We start from the raw sequence: 18,772 nt of genomic DNA on the forward strand, positions 1-18,772 counted from the left end.
GATACCTCGGGGCGAAGACTGTCGCTTAGCTTGTCAGATTGAGGACATACAGTATTTCCTGCATGTTTAAAGAAAAAATCCAGTACATTGTGTAGTTGTTGCATTGCAGTACTCCTCACTGTTTTTGTGTGTGCATGTGTGGCATGTTTATTTATAATAGATTTTAGCCAGCACAGCGTGTTAACTTAAGACATCGCTAGCATTGCTCAGCAGCACACCTGAGGAGGACCAGCCTTTAACCTAGTAGCAATTTTTCAAAAGTGATATAAGCCTGCAGCTCCTGGGGTGTGAACCATGTTTTTCCTTGTCTACATCATATACACTGCAGAATATTCAGAGAAAGCCTTAGTGGTCTGATCTCTGCGACTGGCCAGTGATCGATGAGGACCTGCGATCCCACAGGAGTCATGGGAAAGACCGGTTTGTTTACTCTGCACTTTCTCCAGGGTCTCAGTGGCACTTTGATTTATACCATGCTGCTTTTCAACCATAGGCTTGTTATTTGGAGCCTGTCTGGGCCCTTATACTATAACCCATTTTATTCTTAAATATTCAATGCATTTTAATGCACAGAAGAAAATTGGCTCCAGATATGACAGTCGGCTTGACCCTGAAATGGGAGCAAAGAGCAAAAGGGTGAAGCTGGAAAAGAAATCGGACATTTTGTTTAGAGAATAAGAAGTGAGCTGTGCCCTGAGAGTTTTTCCAGCCGGCCCCTTCCTCCTCCTCCTCCTCCTCCTCCCCTCCTTCTCATTCCACCTCTTCATCCCCTGCCTCAATAAATACAGTTTGCACCCTTCATAAGGGCCCAGAATTGACAGGCTAGAGCTGGAGGGATAGGAATGGACCTTTTCTGATGCTTTTCTATGAGACTGTAATGTATGCAAATCTCAGTTAAGACCTCCTGTGCCCTCATTAGACCTTTCTGGGGCTTAGGAAAGGGAGGGGTTAATTAAAACCCATCTCAGACAATGAATCTGTTGGTTGCTCTCAGAGTACCACTAGAAGGGTAATCAATACCTAAGCATATTATTATGATTTACAGAAAGTGTTTAACCATAGGTCTAAATCAATTTCCTGGGTCCAAAGAGGAAAGCGGTAAAGGGGAACAAACAGAAGCATAAGCCCTCTGGTGAGGAGAGGAAAAGTTCTCTTTATAGGGTAGCTTCTTCTCACAGCAGACAAAGAATGCCGTCATATCTTTAGTACTGTTTAATTTTATTGTCACGGCAACTTATGCGAGTTAACAATGCAATGGGGGGAAGAAAAAAAAAGCTTTTCATGAGGCTCGCAGAATGAAAAACAAACCAGTGTTAGCGCGCTGTAATAATAGAAAAACAGATTAGAAAAAGATATCAGTTCTGCCTTAATTATTCACACGCTTCCTTTTCTTCTGTGGGAAATAATTGCTCCAGCAGCTTAAAACTGCTTGTGCCTAGGCATGGCTTTGTGCTGGGCTATGGTTTATTATACCTGAAAGCCAACATCCGTGAGTCTGCTGTGTGCAGCACAGGGATGAAAGGGTCAAGGCGGAATGAGATTTGAGCGACAGCAGAGGGTCTTCAAAGATGGACAGGAATCAAGCCCGGTGTTGATCACAACAGAGGTTTCACTCCTGCCTCGAAGAAGCAGAGAGAGATCACCCAGAGGAGTCCTTTGACATCACATCAAGCAAAGGAAAGCCTGCCTACACGTTATGAAATTACAGCTGATGGATGTTCTGCAAGTACAGATAAAAGAAGTGCGAAGAAGGCATTTAAACATTTTCTTTTTTTCAATTTGCAGGTGCAGTGTGTAGCTGTGTAAACCTATTTACAATTCCTCTGAGAAATCGTTTTTTAATCCGCTTGTTAGCCAGCCTCAATCCTGGCTATCACTATGGGAGAGCAAATTAATAATCAGAAAGTACAAAGCAAAGAGTGCCGATTCATTTCTGCCAAATAATTAATTTTCTTCCTTCACTGAGACTGCAATTACAGCTGCCCCACAGATTGTTTTCACTTCAGTTTGTGCAGAATATGTAGATATGAATCCTTACACAGTCCCCAGCTCACAAAGGCTGAGGGAGAAATCTTTTCATCTGCAGCTTGAAAGGTTAAACATTTGCTTCATCGAGGGCACGCTGCATTTTTAGGTGTACTGGGTCATGGATTCTTAGGCACCCCACCCCACGCACACACAACACCACCCAGTGTTGTCTGCTAATGCAGGAGAGGTGTTCTTCATTAACCAGGAGTGCTTCTAGGATGGGTCTTCATCAAGCAAAGTGTGTTTGTGTCAGATGGAGGGGTGGCTGATGGGAGCACAAGGCTTCTCATTACATTAAGAAGAAGAAGAAGTTCCATAGCAAAGGCCATCTCTTGTCGGTTAATGAACATGGAACCCCAGTCAGGACTCATTTCCTTAAAATGCTTCAGAGATGGACGTCCCCTCCAGTCGCACTAACATAGGGTTGCCATTTTTCCGGAGACAGGAGGAGCTGACAGGCGGCTAAGTTTGAGAGCACACTAAAATGAGATGTGTCAGATAGGTTGACATTGTGCTGCCTAATCTCGTAGTTGCTCGGGGATTTCCAGGACTATAGCTGGGGACAATGCACCTAAAGGGATAATATGAGGATTTTCATCTGAAATTGGACCAAATCAGCTGACAGGCGTGCGTGTGTGTGCTGTGTGTTTGACTGACAGAACTCATTAAGAATGTGAGCAGGTTTTGGCAGAGCATCCTTTTCTTGGCAGTTTCAGCGTAATGCTTATCCAGGGTGCAGGAAAGTGGGGAATACTGTGAGCATTTGGCAGGAGTCAGTAAGTGGCACGTTTTATGTTGTGTTTAATGTTTTTTCTTTCAGGGGCAGGGAGAGGCTTCAGCACGGGGGACAACCATGGAGGGGGACTGTCTCAGCTGCATCAAGTACCTCATGTTTGTCTTCAATTTCCTCATCTTTGTGAGTATTTTTTTCATCTCTTTCTCAAAGACACTTAATCTGGCCGTCTCTGAAGTTTGCGTCAATCTAATGATTTAAGATGGGCTTCTGCGTGCTCCCCGCCTGACTGACTAATGGAGCCACATTTGCATTTCATTAGATGAGGCAATCTTGATTCTATCAAATTCTCTTTTGATTAAATTTTTGTGTGCTGACACACATCTGAGGCACATTGTGCCATGTGGAGTTTGTGACTGGCACCTGAGTTTATCAGTCTTGATCAGACAATCAAGGGTAATCCTGTTAGTCTGAAGCCGTAAAGCGGGGGAGGGTCAGAGTAAGAAGGTTTGTCTCTTTTCCTGCTTTATTAAGCACAACCAAACCATTTAGAGTCTCTGTTTAGATGAGCTTGCTCAAGGCTGGGGTAATAATGCAACCAGCAGAGCAAAGAATGAACTTGACTGTCGGTATCACTGTAACAACTACTTTTCACAGCTTTTTTTTTTTTTTTTTTAAGTGTGTCTATCTAATGCCGTTTCACACTCGTGTAACTCGGCAGCATTTCTTTTAAAGCCCAGTGCCTTGAAAATGGCTGCTTCTTCTCCTCGTACCACAGAGTGGCTATCATTTGCGCAAACCCCAGGTGACAGGAAGAAGGGGATTGGGGTAAAAATGTTGGAAGCTCAGATCTATTCCCCCTGACTCAATATCTTCTTTTCTTAATCACATGAGTCACCCCACAGTGGCTGCAGAGAGGATTTTATTAAAGGGAGGATGGGAAAGGATGGAAGCTCATTGCATTTCTTTAGGCTGGGAGGAGTAGTTCAAGGGGGTAGATTTATCCACCCATACCCCCACTGAGGTACTGTGACTCTGCAGATACCCAGCCTTTTATTTTAGCTTTACCTCCAACCTCTCTGGTATTTGCATAGCTAACAGTGGAGACAAAAAGTCACTGTATGACCTCTGGTTGAATCTTTTGTGTTGCTGGAGATACAAAGCTACTATATCTTCTGAATTGTCGATTTCTATTTTGTCTAAGTAATGTACTTTTTCCCTTTTGTCGTTATCAGCTGGGGGGCTCTTTCCTCCTCGGAGTGGGAGTGTGGGTACTGGTGGACCCCACAGGGTTCAGGGAAATCGTAGCAACCAACCCCCTGCTATTCACCGGTGTCTACATCATCCTTGGTATGGGAGGCATGCTCTTTCTCCTCGGCTTCCTGGGCTGCTGTGGAGCCATCCGTGAAAACAAGTGTCTGCTCCTCTTTGTGAGTTGGCTGACAAAGTCGAAACATAGCTGTGTTACTGCTCGTGTGTGTGTGTGCGGGTGTGTGTTGATTATTCTCTCTGTCAGTCTTGAAACAGAAAGCCAAAAGAGCAAAATGCCTTTGTATGTTGTCTTTGTGCTTTGGTCAGCATCAATAGTTAATGCTGAGTGAAGTGAGCACCACCAAAATGTGATTTTTTTCGCTTTCCTTTTCTTTCCTTTTCTTTTTTAAGCACATGAACATGCACTTTTTTTTGTCTTCACTCTCATCTACCTTGTCATACTCTTTCTCACCCTTTCCTTTTTCCTTTTGTCTTACTGCAGTTCTTCATGCTCATCCTCCTGATCTTCTTAGCAGAGCTGGCTGCTGCCATCCTAGCCTTCATATTCCGGGAGCATGTAAGTTTCTTAAAAAGTTCACCCCACCTTTGATCACAAGTTTGCAGTTGGGCTGAGTGTCAAAACGCAAGGGCTCAGATTCTTACTTTTTGTATTTCCGGACCTGACAGTTGCTAATTTAAATCATGATTCTGAAAATTTCTTTTGACTGTGTTCAGGTATTGTATAACTGTTTGTATTTATAGCATTGCATTCCTATAACAATGTTGTGCTTGTGATGCACAGTTAAAAATTGGCATCAAATTCTATTCAGCAACTAGAGATGCACTCTAATTCTTCATGTCAAAACCTGTTTGGTACATTACTCATTATGCGTGTGACCACAAAGATTTAGCCTAATCTAGCCTCAAGTCTGTAGCCCCAAACACATATGAGGAGCAGATTGCTGGTGAGCTCACTTCTTTGTAACTCCACACCACTAAATTTTGCCGTAGCACCACCAGATTTCCCTGAGAAGACTTTAATGTGTTAAGTTAGCGCAGTTCCCTAATATAAATGACACCCAGCCCAACCCAGAATTCAGTGAAATCATCTGAAGTAACCGATGTTATCTGTGTGACGCTAATCTGCGTGCTGTCGCTTTAGCTGACCAGAGAGTACTTCACCAAAGAGCTGAAGAAACATTATCAGGGCTACAATAACAGCGACGTCTTCACCTCCACATGGAACGCCATCATGACTACAGTAAGACCACCGCACACATGGCAGAGAGCTGACGTAATGCAGCTTTTACAGACTCACCCTATCCACCAAACAGTGTGTGGAAACGTAAAGGTTAACAGCCAGGGCTATATTTTATAGATAAATCTGAGACATTTAGGTCAATATTCATGCTGGATTTCCGCACGCACACAGTGGACCACAGGCCAGTGCGCAAACTTAACAATAAGGGCTGCTTCTTCTTCTCCTTCCTCTCAGTTTGACTGCTGTGGGGTGAACAGCCCAGAGGATTTTAAGGAAAGCATGTTCAGGATGATGAACCAAAATCATGTGGTGCCAGAAGCCTGCTGCCAGCGTGCCGGTCAGACTGCCGAGTCAGCCTATACCAGCCAGGAGCAGTGCTTATCGGGCAATATGATGTTCCGTAATAATAAGGTAACTTTTCACATCTACCATGTCAAGATCTCGCTCTCGCTCTCTCTCTCTCTCTCTCTCTCTCTCTCTCTCTCTCTCTCTCTCTCTCTCTCTCTCTCTCTCTCTCTCTCTCTCTCTCGTGCTTTCACTTCCTTCTTCTAAACCTCCTCAAGGCTTAATTAGAGCTGAAGACGGTTGAGGGGTGACATCCAGGGACTAGCTGACTCCTCCATGGCTGATTAGTGCTTTTCTGTGTTTTGGGTGTCACAGAAGACCATCTTACTGTGTGGTAGAGCACAGAGACAACAGCGCTATGTATGTGTCTGGATGTGTGCGTGTGTTTTGTGTGAGATATACACACACACACACTCGTGCATGCCCACATCCCTGCTCACATGGCTTCCATGTGCACAAAGGAAGCCTTGAGTGTAATTACAGTGAAAGCTGATAGGAAGAGCTTTTTTACTGCAGTCTCCACCTGTTGTTTTTCAGCCCATTAGAACAATGAGAGATATCCACCGTGTGTGCCCCGCTCTGTTCATTCACACAAAGAGCTCTCATTAAAAGCCAGTGAGGCTGGAGGCCCTTCTTCCCACTCATTCAGCCAGGCCTTTGTTCAGACTCTCACTCAGTTGAAGCTGTGATGTTACTTTAATTGTCTCTGTAATTCTGCAAGTTTATAGCCTATTGATTTTCTGCTGAGTGTCACGTCTTTGTGTCCACAGGGTTGTTACTCTGCAGTAGTTGACTACTTCGAATTGTACATCTATGTGGCTGGAGCCCTGGCCATAGTGGTGCTAACCATTGAGGTACGAGCAAGTTTTAAAATATGAAACTTTTTTTTTTGCCTGTGTATTCTGAATATTCATTTTAGAAAATTTGCAAGGCTGCTTTAACCCAAGGCTATTTTCCTGAATATGCCAGTGTTATGCTTTTTGAATAGCAACACCGCCACCTTGTGCTAAAATTTAGTATCACAGAACATAGCGGTTTTTAAACTGAGGTGAATGTTGGACAGTACAGTGTATTTATTTCTATTAACAATTTGGTAGGGGGGATTTTGAACAGTCTCTTTCTGTATGTGTGCTCATTATTTCTTTTTCTTTCCCTCTTTCCTCAGCTTTTTGCCATGGTTTTTGCAATGTGTCTCTTCAGGGGAATCCAGTAGAGCTGCTTCATCCACGAACTTCTTTTTTTTTTTCTCTAAAAAAAAAGAAAAAGGGAATTCAGGAGAAAAGAAGAAAAAAATGGACATTTGTAAATTTTGTGGATCTCTTTTTCTATTGGCTAATTGGTAGAAAAACAAACTCTTGTACTTCACAGCTGGACTTTTGAGGTACTGGGTGATTAAAAATATACAAACACACACACAGACATAGAGACACACACATTGCATTGAGACTAGACTAGAGAGAAAACTGATGTTTAAAAAAAAAAAAAAAGATTTGTGTGCAAAGTCAAAATGGTAATTTGTGGACCAGGTCTTGAGCAGATTGGGTGTAAAGTGGACCGGGGATGAGGACCAGGTGAAGCCTGAGCAGAAGGCACTGCACTGACTTTTGGATGAAGAATATTTATATTAAGTAAAGTTGGCTTGACTGTAAAAATGAAAAATGTGTTTCTTGTAAACTCTGGCTGTTATCCTTTCCCCTTTCATACTGTATAATGTAATAACCTCCCTTCCTCCACATGCCTTTTTTACAGCCACACTTCTTCAATGCTGTATTATATAAGCTCTGTTTATTTGTGTGTGTGTGTGTGTGTGTGTGTGTGTGTGTGTGTGTGTGTGTGTGCGTGTATATACTGGATGCTCTTTATGAATGTGTATGAGCCTATTTGTATGCATGTGAGCTTGTGGCTCTCTGTTATCTCTCCCAAGCTTCAAAGCCAACTACTCTAATTCTTTTTTTTCCTGTTTGTATGGTGATGTTTTATTGCATTAGTGGTTATATGTGGTTCTTGGTGGTGAAATGTGTATGCCTTTGTATTAGATTCTTGAAAAGTAAGTTACATAAATGGCATTTTACCTGACCCTTCCCGTGTGTTTTCTCAAGCTGGTTGCACAATTTCACACCATTTTCGTTTTCTTTTTTTAAATGAAAGGTTGACCCCATTTATAAAGACACTGGTAAGTAATAATATTGCGTCACAGGATAATTAAAAACAAGTGTTTGTTAAAAGATTATTGCTTATTAAGTGAAGCTCACTAACTAACTTAACTTTTAAGAGCTTATGTCACCTTCATGATCATTTTTAGGATACATGTGACTGTTACACATTTCCCACATGAAATTATTCTTCTGTGCTACTGAAGTCTGGAAACAAAGAAGGGGTTTTATTTGCTGAATAGCCAAACCATAAGAAAATGCCATTAGCCTTTAGTGTCCATATATAATTATATGACTCCGGGTGAAGCTTTTGTAATGAAATCAATCTCAACCATATTGCTGGAGTGCATTGATTTTATTTGCAAAAAAAAGTAAAGGTATTGATTAGAAATGCCTGTGGACATTGATCTATTGCAGCAGCCTCAGAAAATGGCAGAAGAATACATCAAAGGAAAAAAAAGGGAGGCATGGGGAACATGTAATGCAACAAAAAAGCATGGTAGGGATGAAAATGAAACCCATCATTTGTGGAATTTGCATTAGTATCGCTTTCAGAGCAAAGAAACCGATGGAAATTGAAAAGACACAAAACTGTTTAACACGGGTAAAAACGAAGGTATTTAAAGTTCCTAATTGCCATCCTAATTTTTTTAATGTGGTCTTTTTTTTTCTCTCTTTTTTTTACTGCATACCTTTTTGAATACTCCCTCCAAACAGTGTGCATGACAAAGCCTACTAAAAACCCAAGTATGGCTTTGTTTGACATTTGGTGAGCAGGCAGCCTGTTCCAGTAACAAATCCACATTTTCAGCAAAATGTGGCCATTTGGAGGGGGAAAACACAAGATCATAGCAACTGGTAAGTGATATCCAAAGAGAAGCAAAAATGCTTATTCTGTAACATAAATATTGTTTTTAGAGTAGTGCTTGCAACCTCAGTCCTGCTGTGTGTTGCTTGTTAGCTTGCTATAGTGTTTGAGGGTTGTACCACTAACGGTTAATCTTTCTATTTGCATATGCAAGCAAACCGATTGTGCAAAGTACATAGGCTGTATTTTGTGGCTTGTAAATGCCGGTTCCCACAGACTTTGTGCAGAAGACAGATGGCGCTGAGAGAATCCTGAATTTATGGAAGAATTCTGTAACAGCAATATAATGTTGAAGTCAACTTGAAAGGGTTCACATTGTAGAACATTTCTGAGAGGTGGACATAACTTAATGGTTTGAAAAGCGAGGTGATGCCTGTAAATTCTTCAGTCTCTTTTAGAGCCAGCAGAGGGCGACACCTCTGGTTACAACAAGAAATCTCTGGGAAAACAGCCCTTTGGCTCCTTTGATTGATGATCTCAGTAAACGCGTTCCTGATGAGTTTATGGTTAGCTTCATGTTTTATTGAGTACAGCAGAATGTTTAGTTTATGAATTAGCCCCCACCCCTCCCCTAGAGTTAAAAAGGTCAAAAAGCAGGTTTTGTTTTCAGGCAGCCTTTATCTCCTAACAAGCTGCTACAGCACGAATGTACAGTGTCTCTCAGATTCACCCCTTGCTCTTTACCTCCACTGTCAAAAAAGGTAAAGAGTTCTTTGCATGTTTAAATCTGTCTGTCTTCTTAAATGCCCACACTGAATCTGTCTTTTGTCTAACAGGTAGTCGAATTTCAAGCTTCAGCTCAACAGTTGCACAAACCTTTGTGGTTCTTGGCTCTGTTGATGTTACTTAGAATTCTTCTCCATCTAAAATAAAAAATTAACCAGGCTTCAGCTCCTCCGTTCGCATGATGACAGCAGAAAACTGTTTACTGAAACCAAACAAAGAGCAAAATAAGGAGGTACAAAGAAATGACACCCTCTGTCGATTCTCAGGTTTTACATATCAGGAGATAATAGAGTATACAGCGTGTGGTAATAGAGCTAACTATCTTAGGAAGAAGGCCAGGAAGGAACTGCTTTTTTTTTTTTTTTAAACCCCTTTAACCCCCCACTCATACGCTATAATAATTTGAACTGATAACACTCTGATGATCATAGGAGAGATGTCAGTCTAAAATTTGTTGCACTTAACAAAATGACTATTCTATTCTATTCTGTTTGTAGATAGTGAAAAAGTCCTTAGCAGGTCTTAAAATTAGGTAAATACAACTTGAGATGAAACACATGACACATCACATCATGTCATATAGTTATTTAAACATACATAAAAATATTTATTTAAACATAACTCTGGTGTTTTGAAGCCATTCTGCTGTAGACTTTCTGATGTGGTTGGGATCGTTATCCCGTTCTTTGGTTCACAGAGGAGTTCAGAGACCGCAAAACAAGCACAAATCAAGCACCCTGCACCATCGTGCTTGACAGTTGGCACAAAGTGTTTGTGCCGATTTGCTTTTGCTTTTGATCAAACATGGCACTGTGCATCTTGGTCAAACATCTCCACTTTGGTCTCGTATGTCCAAGGTGACCATAGTCTGGCTGAATTTAGTGGGTTATCCACTCCTGTGAATACTGGTATTTGTCATGAATATTTTCCACTTGTGCTTGTAAACGGCCTTACAACCTTTCCCATATTGACAGTCAGCGACAACTAAGATATGATTTATTTCCTTTTTGGGATTTTATTACCACCACACCTGAATGCTGCAGATCAGCAAACGGCCCAAATTTCAGCTTTTACGGAGATGTTCACACTTCCTGGTGATGATGCATACAATTAGCAGAACCCAGCTGCTACTCACCCTCTTAATTCCTATAGAAGCAGTAAGATTGTAGTTATTACATGCTGCTTTTGAATGCCGGTGTGGTTTTTGCTAAATAAATCATGACAGTATAATATGTCATATGTTGTTGTTGTTTAACTGAGACTGATTTTCTTAATAAAAGGTTAGATTTGCCAAACATGAATAAAATCTGTATTTACTTCACTTTAAACGATTGGATTAACCTCAACATAACACAGCTGCCTACAGTCATCTACTGCAGGCATCCTACACTATATATGTGACAATATAGCATACTTTATAAATGGATTTAGCAACTAAAGCAAAATGAACTGATGCAGGTTATATCATCCATACTTTAATACTTTAAATCATCCTCACTAATCTGTGCTTGGGATTCCCCAGGGCAACACGGGAATGCCACACACAGACTGTATATCCAGTGTGATTACGATTATCTGGGTGATGTGAGGTTTTTTCTTTCTTTTTTTTTTTTTAAGACAAAAATGGATGACCGACAATAGGTTTGTCATTCGTCTTTGTCATTTGGCTAGTTTTACAGCAAAAATGAATATATAGCACTTCATAATATTATAGTCATGTTAATGGCACAGTGGGTTACTGCAGCACTCACTTCAGTTCTAAATGAGGCATCGTATCATTTTTGCATGCCAATCAGAGCATGTTGAACATTACTCTAATTTTTTTAACCTGGTTTGTTATTCAATCTTGTTATACAATCTATCATTTCTAATTGTATGTATAATTTGTGTTCATCCTTTCTTTATAAACCATTTACACTGTTCAGTCTCTCAAAAACTCAACCCAACATGTGATCACAATTTTCCTAACGACCCTATTAAGAGTGCACTTTTACACATGCATGAATAATTGTTAAGCTCAAGGTGTACCAAACAATGACCAGCTGACTTCTTTTAGTTTCGCTGCCTCATTACCATATACTGGAGCTCATTACTGCCACCTCAAATAAAAGAAGAATGTACAGCTTCGTTTCTTGTTCCAGAAATGCCAAAGGCATTAAAAAATGGTCCCAAACAGTAACCATCGGTGTTAAGTGAGTTGTTGCCAAACTGAATCAGTCTAAGTTCAATTATTAGAGCTCACCGGGATGTTATTTTGGAGGTTTTGGAAACCGCAGCATTATTATTCACCCTGTAGTATTTAAGGAATTTAATGTGTATCATCTGTTCTATGAGGACAAGAAGAGTCTTAATTGTCTTATTTAAAAATTTAAAGTTTTTTAATACAGAGTATAATTATCCCCCTACTATACCATACATTTCTCAATATGTTGCTTTCAAGCCAGACTTTCTTGTCATTTTGAAAGTAGTCTTGATCAGTAGTTCTCTGAGCTTTCTGAAAGTTTCTTAGGGCTCTGGCTGCTTTTTCACTCATTTTCAGTCCATTTCTTGTAACTGAACATTATCAGAGAAATGACTGATGAATTATTCAAGCAAAAGGGAACCAAACCCAAGGAATAGATACTTTACAAAAAATTAACAAAGAACCAATTTTTATTTGCATTTTGGGGCACTTTTTTTTACTTACCACTTGTTACAAAAATGCCAAATTTATTTAGCTGAAAGGGTGATTACCTCACAAACGTCAGCAGGTTGTGCTGAGAGAAGAAGAGCTTTTAATTAATAATTGTTCCAACTCCATTTGTGTCTTATGTCCATTTATATTTGCACATGTTCCAATAAATTCACTTTTACACATCACTGTAGATGTTAAATTAGTTGTGAAAAACGCCAATTTATTTTAAATTGTGGTTATTTTAAGGCAGCAGTGACTTAATTCACCACATGAGGGCAGTAGCATTCCTACTCCTCCTCCATGCACTTCTCTTGAGGCTACATTTTCTTCTTTAAGCATGAACAAGAAGGGTCTTTTGTGTAGCGAGTGTTTTAACGTCGACCCCAGAGTGTAAATCTGTCATCTTTAATGTCTATAGATTAGGTTGTTTTGTATTTTAAAATGGCATAAAGGATCGCCACAAAACGCAGCATCGCCAGTGCATGTGTTAAAGTGTAACATTTCATCAGATGTGTAAACAGTGAAAAACCTCTCAAGAGGCCTGATTGTTTTAATCCTGGAAACATGACATGACTGTGAAGCAAATTTAAACAATGTGGTGCTTTAAGCACGTTTTGCATTTGACCTTCTGTTAATGACTTAAGCACCAGTAGCAGTTTGTGTATACTTGTGCCCCCTCCACTCCCTTTGCTGTCATTTGAAATGTTCGGATCTGCTCAGGATCTCAGCAGTGAAGCCTTACAGGTGTTCAGCACAGCGCTTCACCATCATGGGTGTTTACTCTGTGCAGCACGCTCGGGTCACAACGTTATATGTTAATTAGGCTCCAAAAAGCACTGCACAAAGTCGCGGGAGACAGTGTACTGTGACATTTATTGTTTTATCCTTCTGCTGTTCTGCCTCCGGGATATCATAGCTCGATACACATTTGGACCCATGAAATCAAACTAAAACCAGCTGAAATTCAAAATCTGGCATCTTCGATCTCCATTTAAGAGTTCTTTCATACAAGGGAAGAACACCAAAAGAAACATTTTTGCTTTGAGTTAGTGAAATGAATTGACAGTTTGTGGTTTTAAGAAAAAACTGCTTTCAGTGTGTGATTATTTTCCATATTAATTGCTGCTGCCAGAGCTCTTGGATTTTCTAGTAGAAGAACAAAACCATATTTGTAAAGGCATTATTTGAGAATACTCCTTTGTTCTCCAGTTATGAGTTACTGGGGTTGGATTTGAAGTCCATTCACTACTGATTAAGGACCTAGAAGGTCTTAAAATATTGTTAGAGTTATTTATTATTATTTGTTTATTTATTGATTTGGTTTGTTATAGTAAAGAGTCATCTTAAAGGATTGATGTCGTAGCAGTTACCTCTTTGCTCAAGTGTATGTTTGCACCGCCGCATATCTTCTTTCCTCATAAAAATTCCTACCGGGAAGGAGAGCGAAGGAGTGAAGGATGGGGGCGAGGTGAGGCCGAGGGGTTCCATGTTCAGTTTGTTTTAGCCCTCTGTTTGGAGAGGAAACTTTCATTGCTTGGTGATTTATGGGTGGTTAGCTTCCCAGGGGAATCAGAGAGTCGTTTTCCTGCATGTAATAACCCACTCTTTAACATAAAACTTGGGTTTCTCTTTTGTGTTTTGCTGATCCAGTGTGAAAGGTGTTACATCCGGTGCGGAGCTGAAGTGCTCAACAAGAAGCCCTTGAGGACAGTTTAGCAGAAACTATACCACGGGAGATGATTCACATCTATCCACAAAAACCCTCATAGAAATGTAAGGATCAAGGAAATGCATATGACAGCATAATAGCTTCGGTAATGCTCTAGGTCCCTGTGCAGTGTTGTGGTATAGCACATCAGAACTGTCCCACAGAAACAGCAGTTTTGGACTTGACCAGGCCGCACTTGTGACGCACAATGCGGTGCCTACAGCCCAACGTGAAACAGGAAGTAAGCGAGAAAGGCCGGGAAATTAGTCTATGGGGATGAGTTGCTTCTCAGGCCAAGCATCACCACTGGCTTGAGAGATCTGTGACTCACTTGTGGAGCATGTGTTTTCAGTCCGAGGACAGATGACTACAAATAGATGGCCCTGGCAAACCCATGTGAGAGGACCGCAAAGTGTTCTATGGTTACAAATGAGAAAAATAAAGTTTAGTGGCCGGCCATGAATCTGGTGATAGTGAGTGCTGGAGCCTCCTTGGGATTCGTATCATTGTCGGGGGGGGGGTGTTTGTTTTATTTTTGTTTCACTGCTTGTCTTGTGTTTCTGCGTTCCAAAGTTTCCACACAACATGAGGCTAATGCAGCGCTTGGCAGCTTTTGCGTCGGCCCCTTGGCTTTCGCTGCTGAGCCATCATCTCTGCCTGTCAATCACATCCAGAGTGACACGGCGCACATGAGTCCTCGAGAGGTCAATTGTTGTGTATGTCTGACCTTTGAGCCCTGCAGCAGGAGGGATCCATGTGCAAATGCACTGAACAAAACTGGGCCTGAGCGCGCAATAAATCAGAAGAACGCTTTACCATCCCCATATACACAGGATTCATAATTGGAAGCATATTGCTGAGCGGAGAGACAAAAGGCTACTCCAGAGCAAAGACGTAGAGGGGTTAAAAACACAGGCTGATAGCAAACTTGAAGGGTGTTGGGGTGGAACTTGCAGTCAGGCTTTCAGTATGTTGACTCAGGCAGAGTAAAAAACTACAGCAATCAACACAGTGAGTCATTCATGGCTACAGCATGCCAGCTCACAGTCGAAGCATGTTTTATCCGTCGTATTATTCATGTTCTACCACATGTGTCTAGTAAATGCAAAAAGCTGCTGTTATAAACCCAACCAGGCTGTTCTTCCAATGTAATGCTTCTGCAAATATGCACTTTTATTCTTGTGTCTTAACAGTCCCTATAACAGTACATGAGTGCTGTTTTAACCCACTAACCCAGTTTTTTTACATCGATGCTGTTCATCTCTTTTTTAGCCTGCCCAAACCTACACCCACGTGCCAGTACCACTTTAAATCCTTTGCCTCTATATTTATGTTAGCATGTCAAAAAGCCACACTAGACATTTCCACACTGTAATAAACTAGATTTTATTAGTGAGAGTCAGTGAAGGATGGGAACTGCAGCCAGGCCATCTCCATGGTTACAGACCACAGAGATGGCTGTCAAGCAGCTCCTGACCGTGACGTGTTTCGTGGCCACCATCAGCTGATGGCTGAAGACAACCCAACGCATGTGTACTGTGCTTTCCTTGACATCCAAGAATGCTTGCTCTCACCTGGGCCTTCGTTTAGGCTTTCAATCGGGAGTTTTGTGTTTTGGAGCTGGCGACGTAGCCCTGCGACAGACTGGCAACTTGTCCAGGGTGTACCCCGCCTCTCACCTGTGACGGCCTCAGTCATGACCCTGAATTGGATAAGTGGAAGAAGATGGATGGAAGTTGGCAAATTTGTTGCTGCTATTGCACAAATAAACCTTGGAAGAAGGTGTGAATGGAAATTTAACTTTATTATTATTTAATAGTAAATAGTAAATAAAGTTATTATTTACTGTCTTTCATGGTGATTACTTCCTATATTCACCAAAGTTTTCACAACAACATTCAAATTATGGTTTTAAAAAGATTTATTTTGCTGGTGATTGTTGTGTTGCATACCTACAAAAGACTGTGTGTTGTTGCTGGACATGTGGAGATGAGAAAATGCATCAAAGAGAGACTCCGCCAAGGTTAAGATCACAGGAGAGGCTTTTCTGTATCATCTGAGGGCCTTTTTGTCAAATTATATTGTTTCTTTGTAGCCTGGCAGTGACTGTTAGCAGGACTAACTGTGGCCCATTAGTTGGGAATCTCCATTTCTGACAATAATCCCACTTGAGTACTAAGTGCTGAGTTTGTCCTGTGTCCCTCCCCTAACCTTTGCCTCCCTTACGCTGTATTTGCCAGAGGTCTCTTCCTGTTAAAAGGAAGTTTTTCCTTACCACTCTTGCCAAGAGCTTGCTCATAGGGAGTTGTCTGATTGTTGGAGTTTTTGCTCTATTATTGTAGGATAAAGCACCTTGAGGCATCGTTGTTTTGATTTGTACATACATACATATATATATATGTGTATATGTGTGTGTATATATATATATATATATATATATATATATATATATATATATATATATATATATAATTTAATTGAAATTAATTAAGTCAACAAGGAGAAAAATACTTGGTTTAGATCCTTTGAAAAAGTTCAACACTTTTTCTTTCTTGCAGACAGTAACCCTAAGTAGAAAACACATGTGCCCGTCAGGTATAACTGCTGTAAATGCAAATTTACAACACTGCAGATGTTCTGTATGAGCATGAAAAGACATGAAACTGATCTCAATGATAGTTCAGTTAAAGATAATAGCAAAGGCTGGCTCATAGCCAAAGACCCCATTAGAAGGAGCCCAGGGAAGGCAGGTATATATGCTTCACCCGCTCATGTGCCTCTCTAATCTCAGCTGTGAGCCATATCCTCCTGCGACATTTATCTCCTACTGCAAACACAATAACCTGTGACATGTCATGCTCTTGTGCAGACACAACACATTTTGGGCCCCAGTGATTTCTGTTTTTGTGAGGAAAAGTTTTCATTGGATATTACAGCAAGTCACAAAATGTATTCTAGACAGTATCATCACATTTCTCGATCATGCTCTTTGTCAGTTTTCCTTCTTTAGTTGTAGAGCCTACTTAAAAACAGATGTCAGTTCTCTTAGATCATTCATTATTTATCCTCTTGAGGATTACTTTCTTATGTGTGTCAAAAATCTTAAATCTGAGTTATTTACTGGGACGTTTTGCTGGACATTCATCTTCTGCTGCCCACTCCCCCGCACTGATGTACAGCCACAACAGGGGACTGCTGCTGCTTATACTTCCCATAGGGTAGAATCAACAAATCAGCTTCTTTTGATTAACAATGACAACTCCTTATTTGAGCGAGGTATCCTTTGGTTTCAGAGCAGTGAACATGACTGGTGTGAATTTGTATGTCTAAGCCTGTTAGGAGTGAGGCCTTTTACAGGCCAGCTTGCACGTCTTTTTGCTTCGGCTACAGTCCTTTACAGTTTGTGGGTCTCTTCATTGGCCCAAAAATGTGTGGAGAAATTTGATTTACAGTGCAAGCAGCAGCTTTCTTTTCAAACTAAGGGATCATTTAACACTGCAAGTGCCAGCTCTAAAATATGACCTATAAGAAATTTTCGCTGAAAGCTGATATAAGCACTCATTTACAGCCTTAGCCTGGCTAACGATGGCCCTTAATGAGCAGCTCAGGCATCTACTTGTTTATTAGGGCAGACTGACTGACAGGTCAACTGATGGAAAAATAAAGTACTGAATGAGGAATTGGATCTGTCCCCTCTTTGCCACATCAGCGGGGCCCTAATGTAGTGGGGTGAACTTTGAAGTGCCCTAATGGTCTTCATGGTCCTTTAACCATGCAGGCTTCTATTAGGGGTGTCAGTGGAGCCTGGCTGGAGCAGCGTGACCTATTAGGTTTAATGAGTGCTGCTAAGGGCACAGTGGGCTGCTCTTCTTCCTCTCTGTAAGTGTTTATTTATCTCGTCTAGCTGTGTTTTGGACTGAAGCAAAGTGCAAAGGCAGCGGCAATGTCTCTTACGCTCACGGTCCATTTTATTCTGTGGGTCTTTCTCTTTTTAATAGGGCTGTGTGATTAATGGTCAGTTAATAAGGATGAATTATGTTGTATTTTCCATATTCTCGCAGTGGAAAAACACTGAAATTGTTCTGTTTACCTCTGATCCACAGACTTACTTTGTTTAAAAAGTATTAAAACATCAGAATCACACAACTACCAAGTTAATTGGAGAAAGTTTGTGATTGGCTTTAAGATTTACTTTGGAGCTGGGTGTCAAAGACAAGATAAGAAGGTAAAAATGTACTGGAAAGCATGGTAACACTAGAGTTTGCTGTCCTTTTGTGTAGTGCTATTGTAAGAGCACTATGAGGCTTCCTAATGCTGTTTGTTGTTTGATCAGGTTGTCTTCTAATCTTAGGGTCCATCCCAGGCATTTCCGACTTCCAGCTAACTTGTTGACCAAGTGGATTTGGAAAACACCGGATGGCAGGCCAGAGGCTTGGATGGCAGCTCTGCCACCAATAGTGTGTGAGTGAATGGGTGAATGAGAAGCACATTGTAAAGCACTTTGTAGAACTGCTAAGGTTAAGAGGTGCCTCATAAGTGCAGACCATTTAGAATTTTAAAGAGCACTTTCTAGTCTAAGTAAACTTTACTTATTACGTTATTCTGAAAAATCTGTATGCTTTGTCTGAAATGTGCAAGCCTGCAATGAAGCGGTTTTTCTCGTATTCACAATTGCCAGTTCCTCTGCTAGACATGGAAGCTTTATTGGGTGACAGCAGGCGTCTCATGAGTTCTGCCATTGTAACGTGATCGAAGTGCTCCAGTAAACTGTTGCGGCGCAGTGGAAAAGTTAGCATTTGTTTCTGGGAGCAAGCAGAAATAGATGTGCCTCAGTGCAATGTTTTTTTCTTTCTTTTTTTCCAGGCCAAAGACCAAAGCGGTGGCATGATGTGAATTGCCACAGGTTTTCTATAATTGTTTTTATTCTTTTTTCCTGGCCATGCTTTCTCTTCCTCTTACATGAGAGTTGTTCTAAGTGGTTGCTCCTTCTCTGAAGGATTTTTTCAAAACAAAGGGTAATAACGG

General features: G+C 40.9%; 1 protein-coding gene across 1 annotated transcript in view; it reads left to right on the forward strand.

Annotated features, from left to right (window-relative positions):
* tspan18b (tetraspanin 18b) overlaps window positions 1-7,385 on the forward strand; it is a 34,347-nt gene extending 26,962 nt beyond the window's left edge. The window contains exons 3-9 of the mRNA XM_063481038.1: window positions 2,849-2,944; window positions 3,997-4,191; window positions 4,515-4,589; window positions 5,175-5,273; window positions 5,508-5,684; window positions 6,389-6,472; window positions 6,784-7,385. Coding sequence (XP_063337108.1) covers window positions 2,849-2,944; window positions 3,997-4,191; window positions 4,515-4,589; window positions 5,175-5,273; window positions 5,508-5,684; window positions 6,389-6,472; window positions 6,784-6,831 — 774 coding nt within the window. The 3' untranslated portion in view covers window positions 6,832-7,385. The remainder of the gene's footprint in view (window positions 1-2,848; window positions 2,945-3,996; window positions 4,192-4,514; window positions 4,590-5,174; window positions 5,274-5,507; window positions 5,685-6,388; window positions 6,473-6,783) is intronic.
* Window positions 7,386-18,772: the final 11,387 nt, after the last annotated feature.

This window comes from Pelmatolapia mariae, linkage group LG7, assembly GCF_036321145.2.
Source record: "Pelmatolapia mariae isolate MD_Pm_ZW linkage group LG7, Pm_UMD_F_2, whole genome shotgun sequence".
NCBI classification, from domain to species: Eukaryota; Metazoa; Chordata; class Actinopteri; order Cichliformes; family Cichlidae; genus Pelmatolapia; species Pelmatolapia mariae.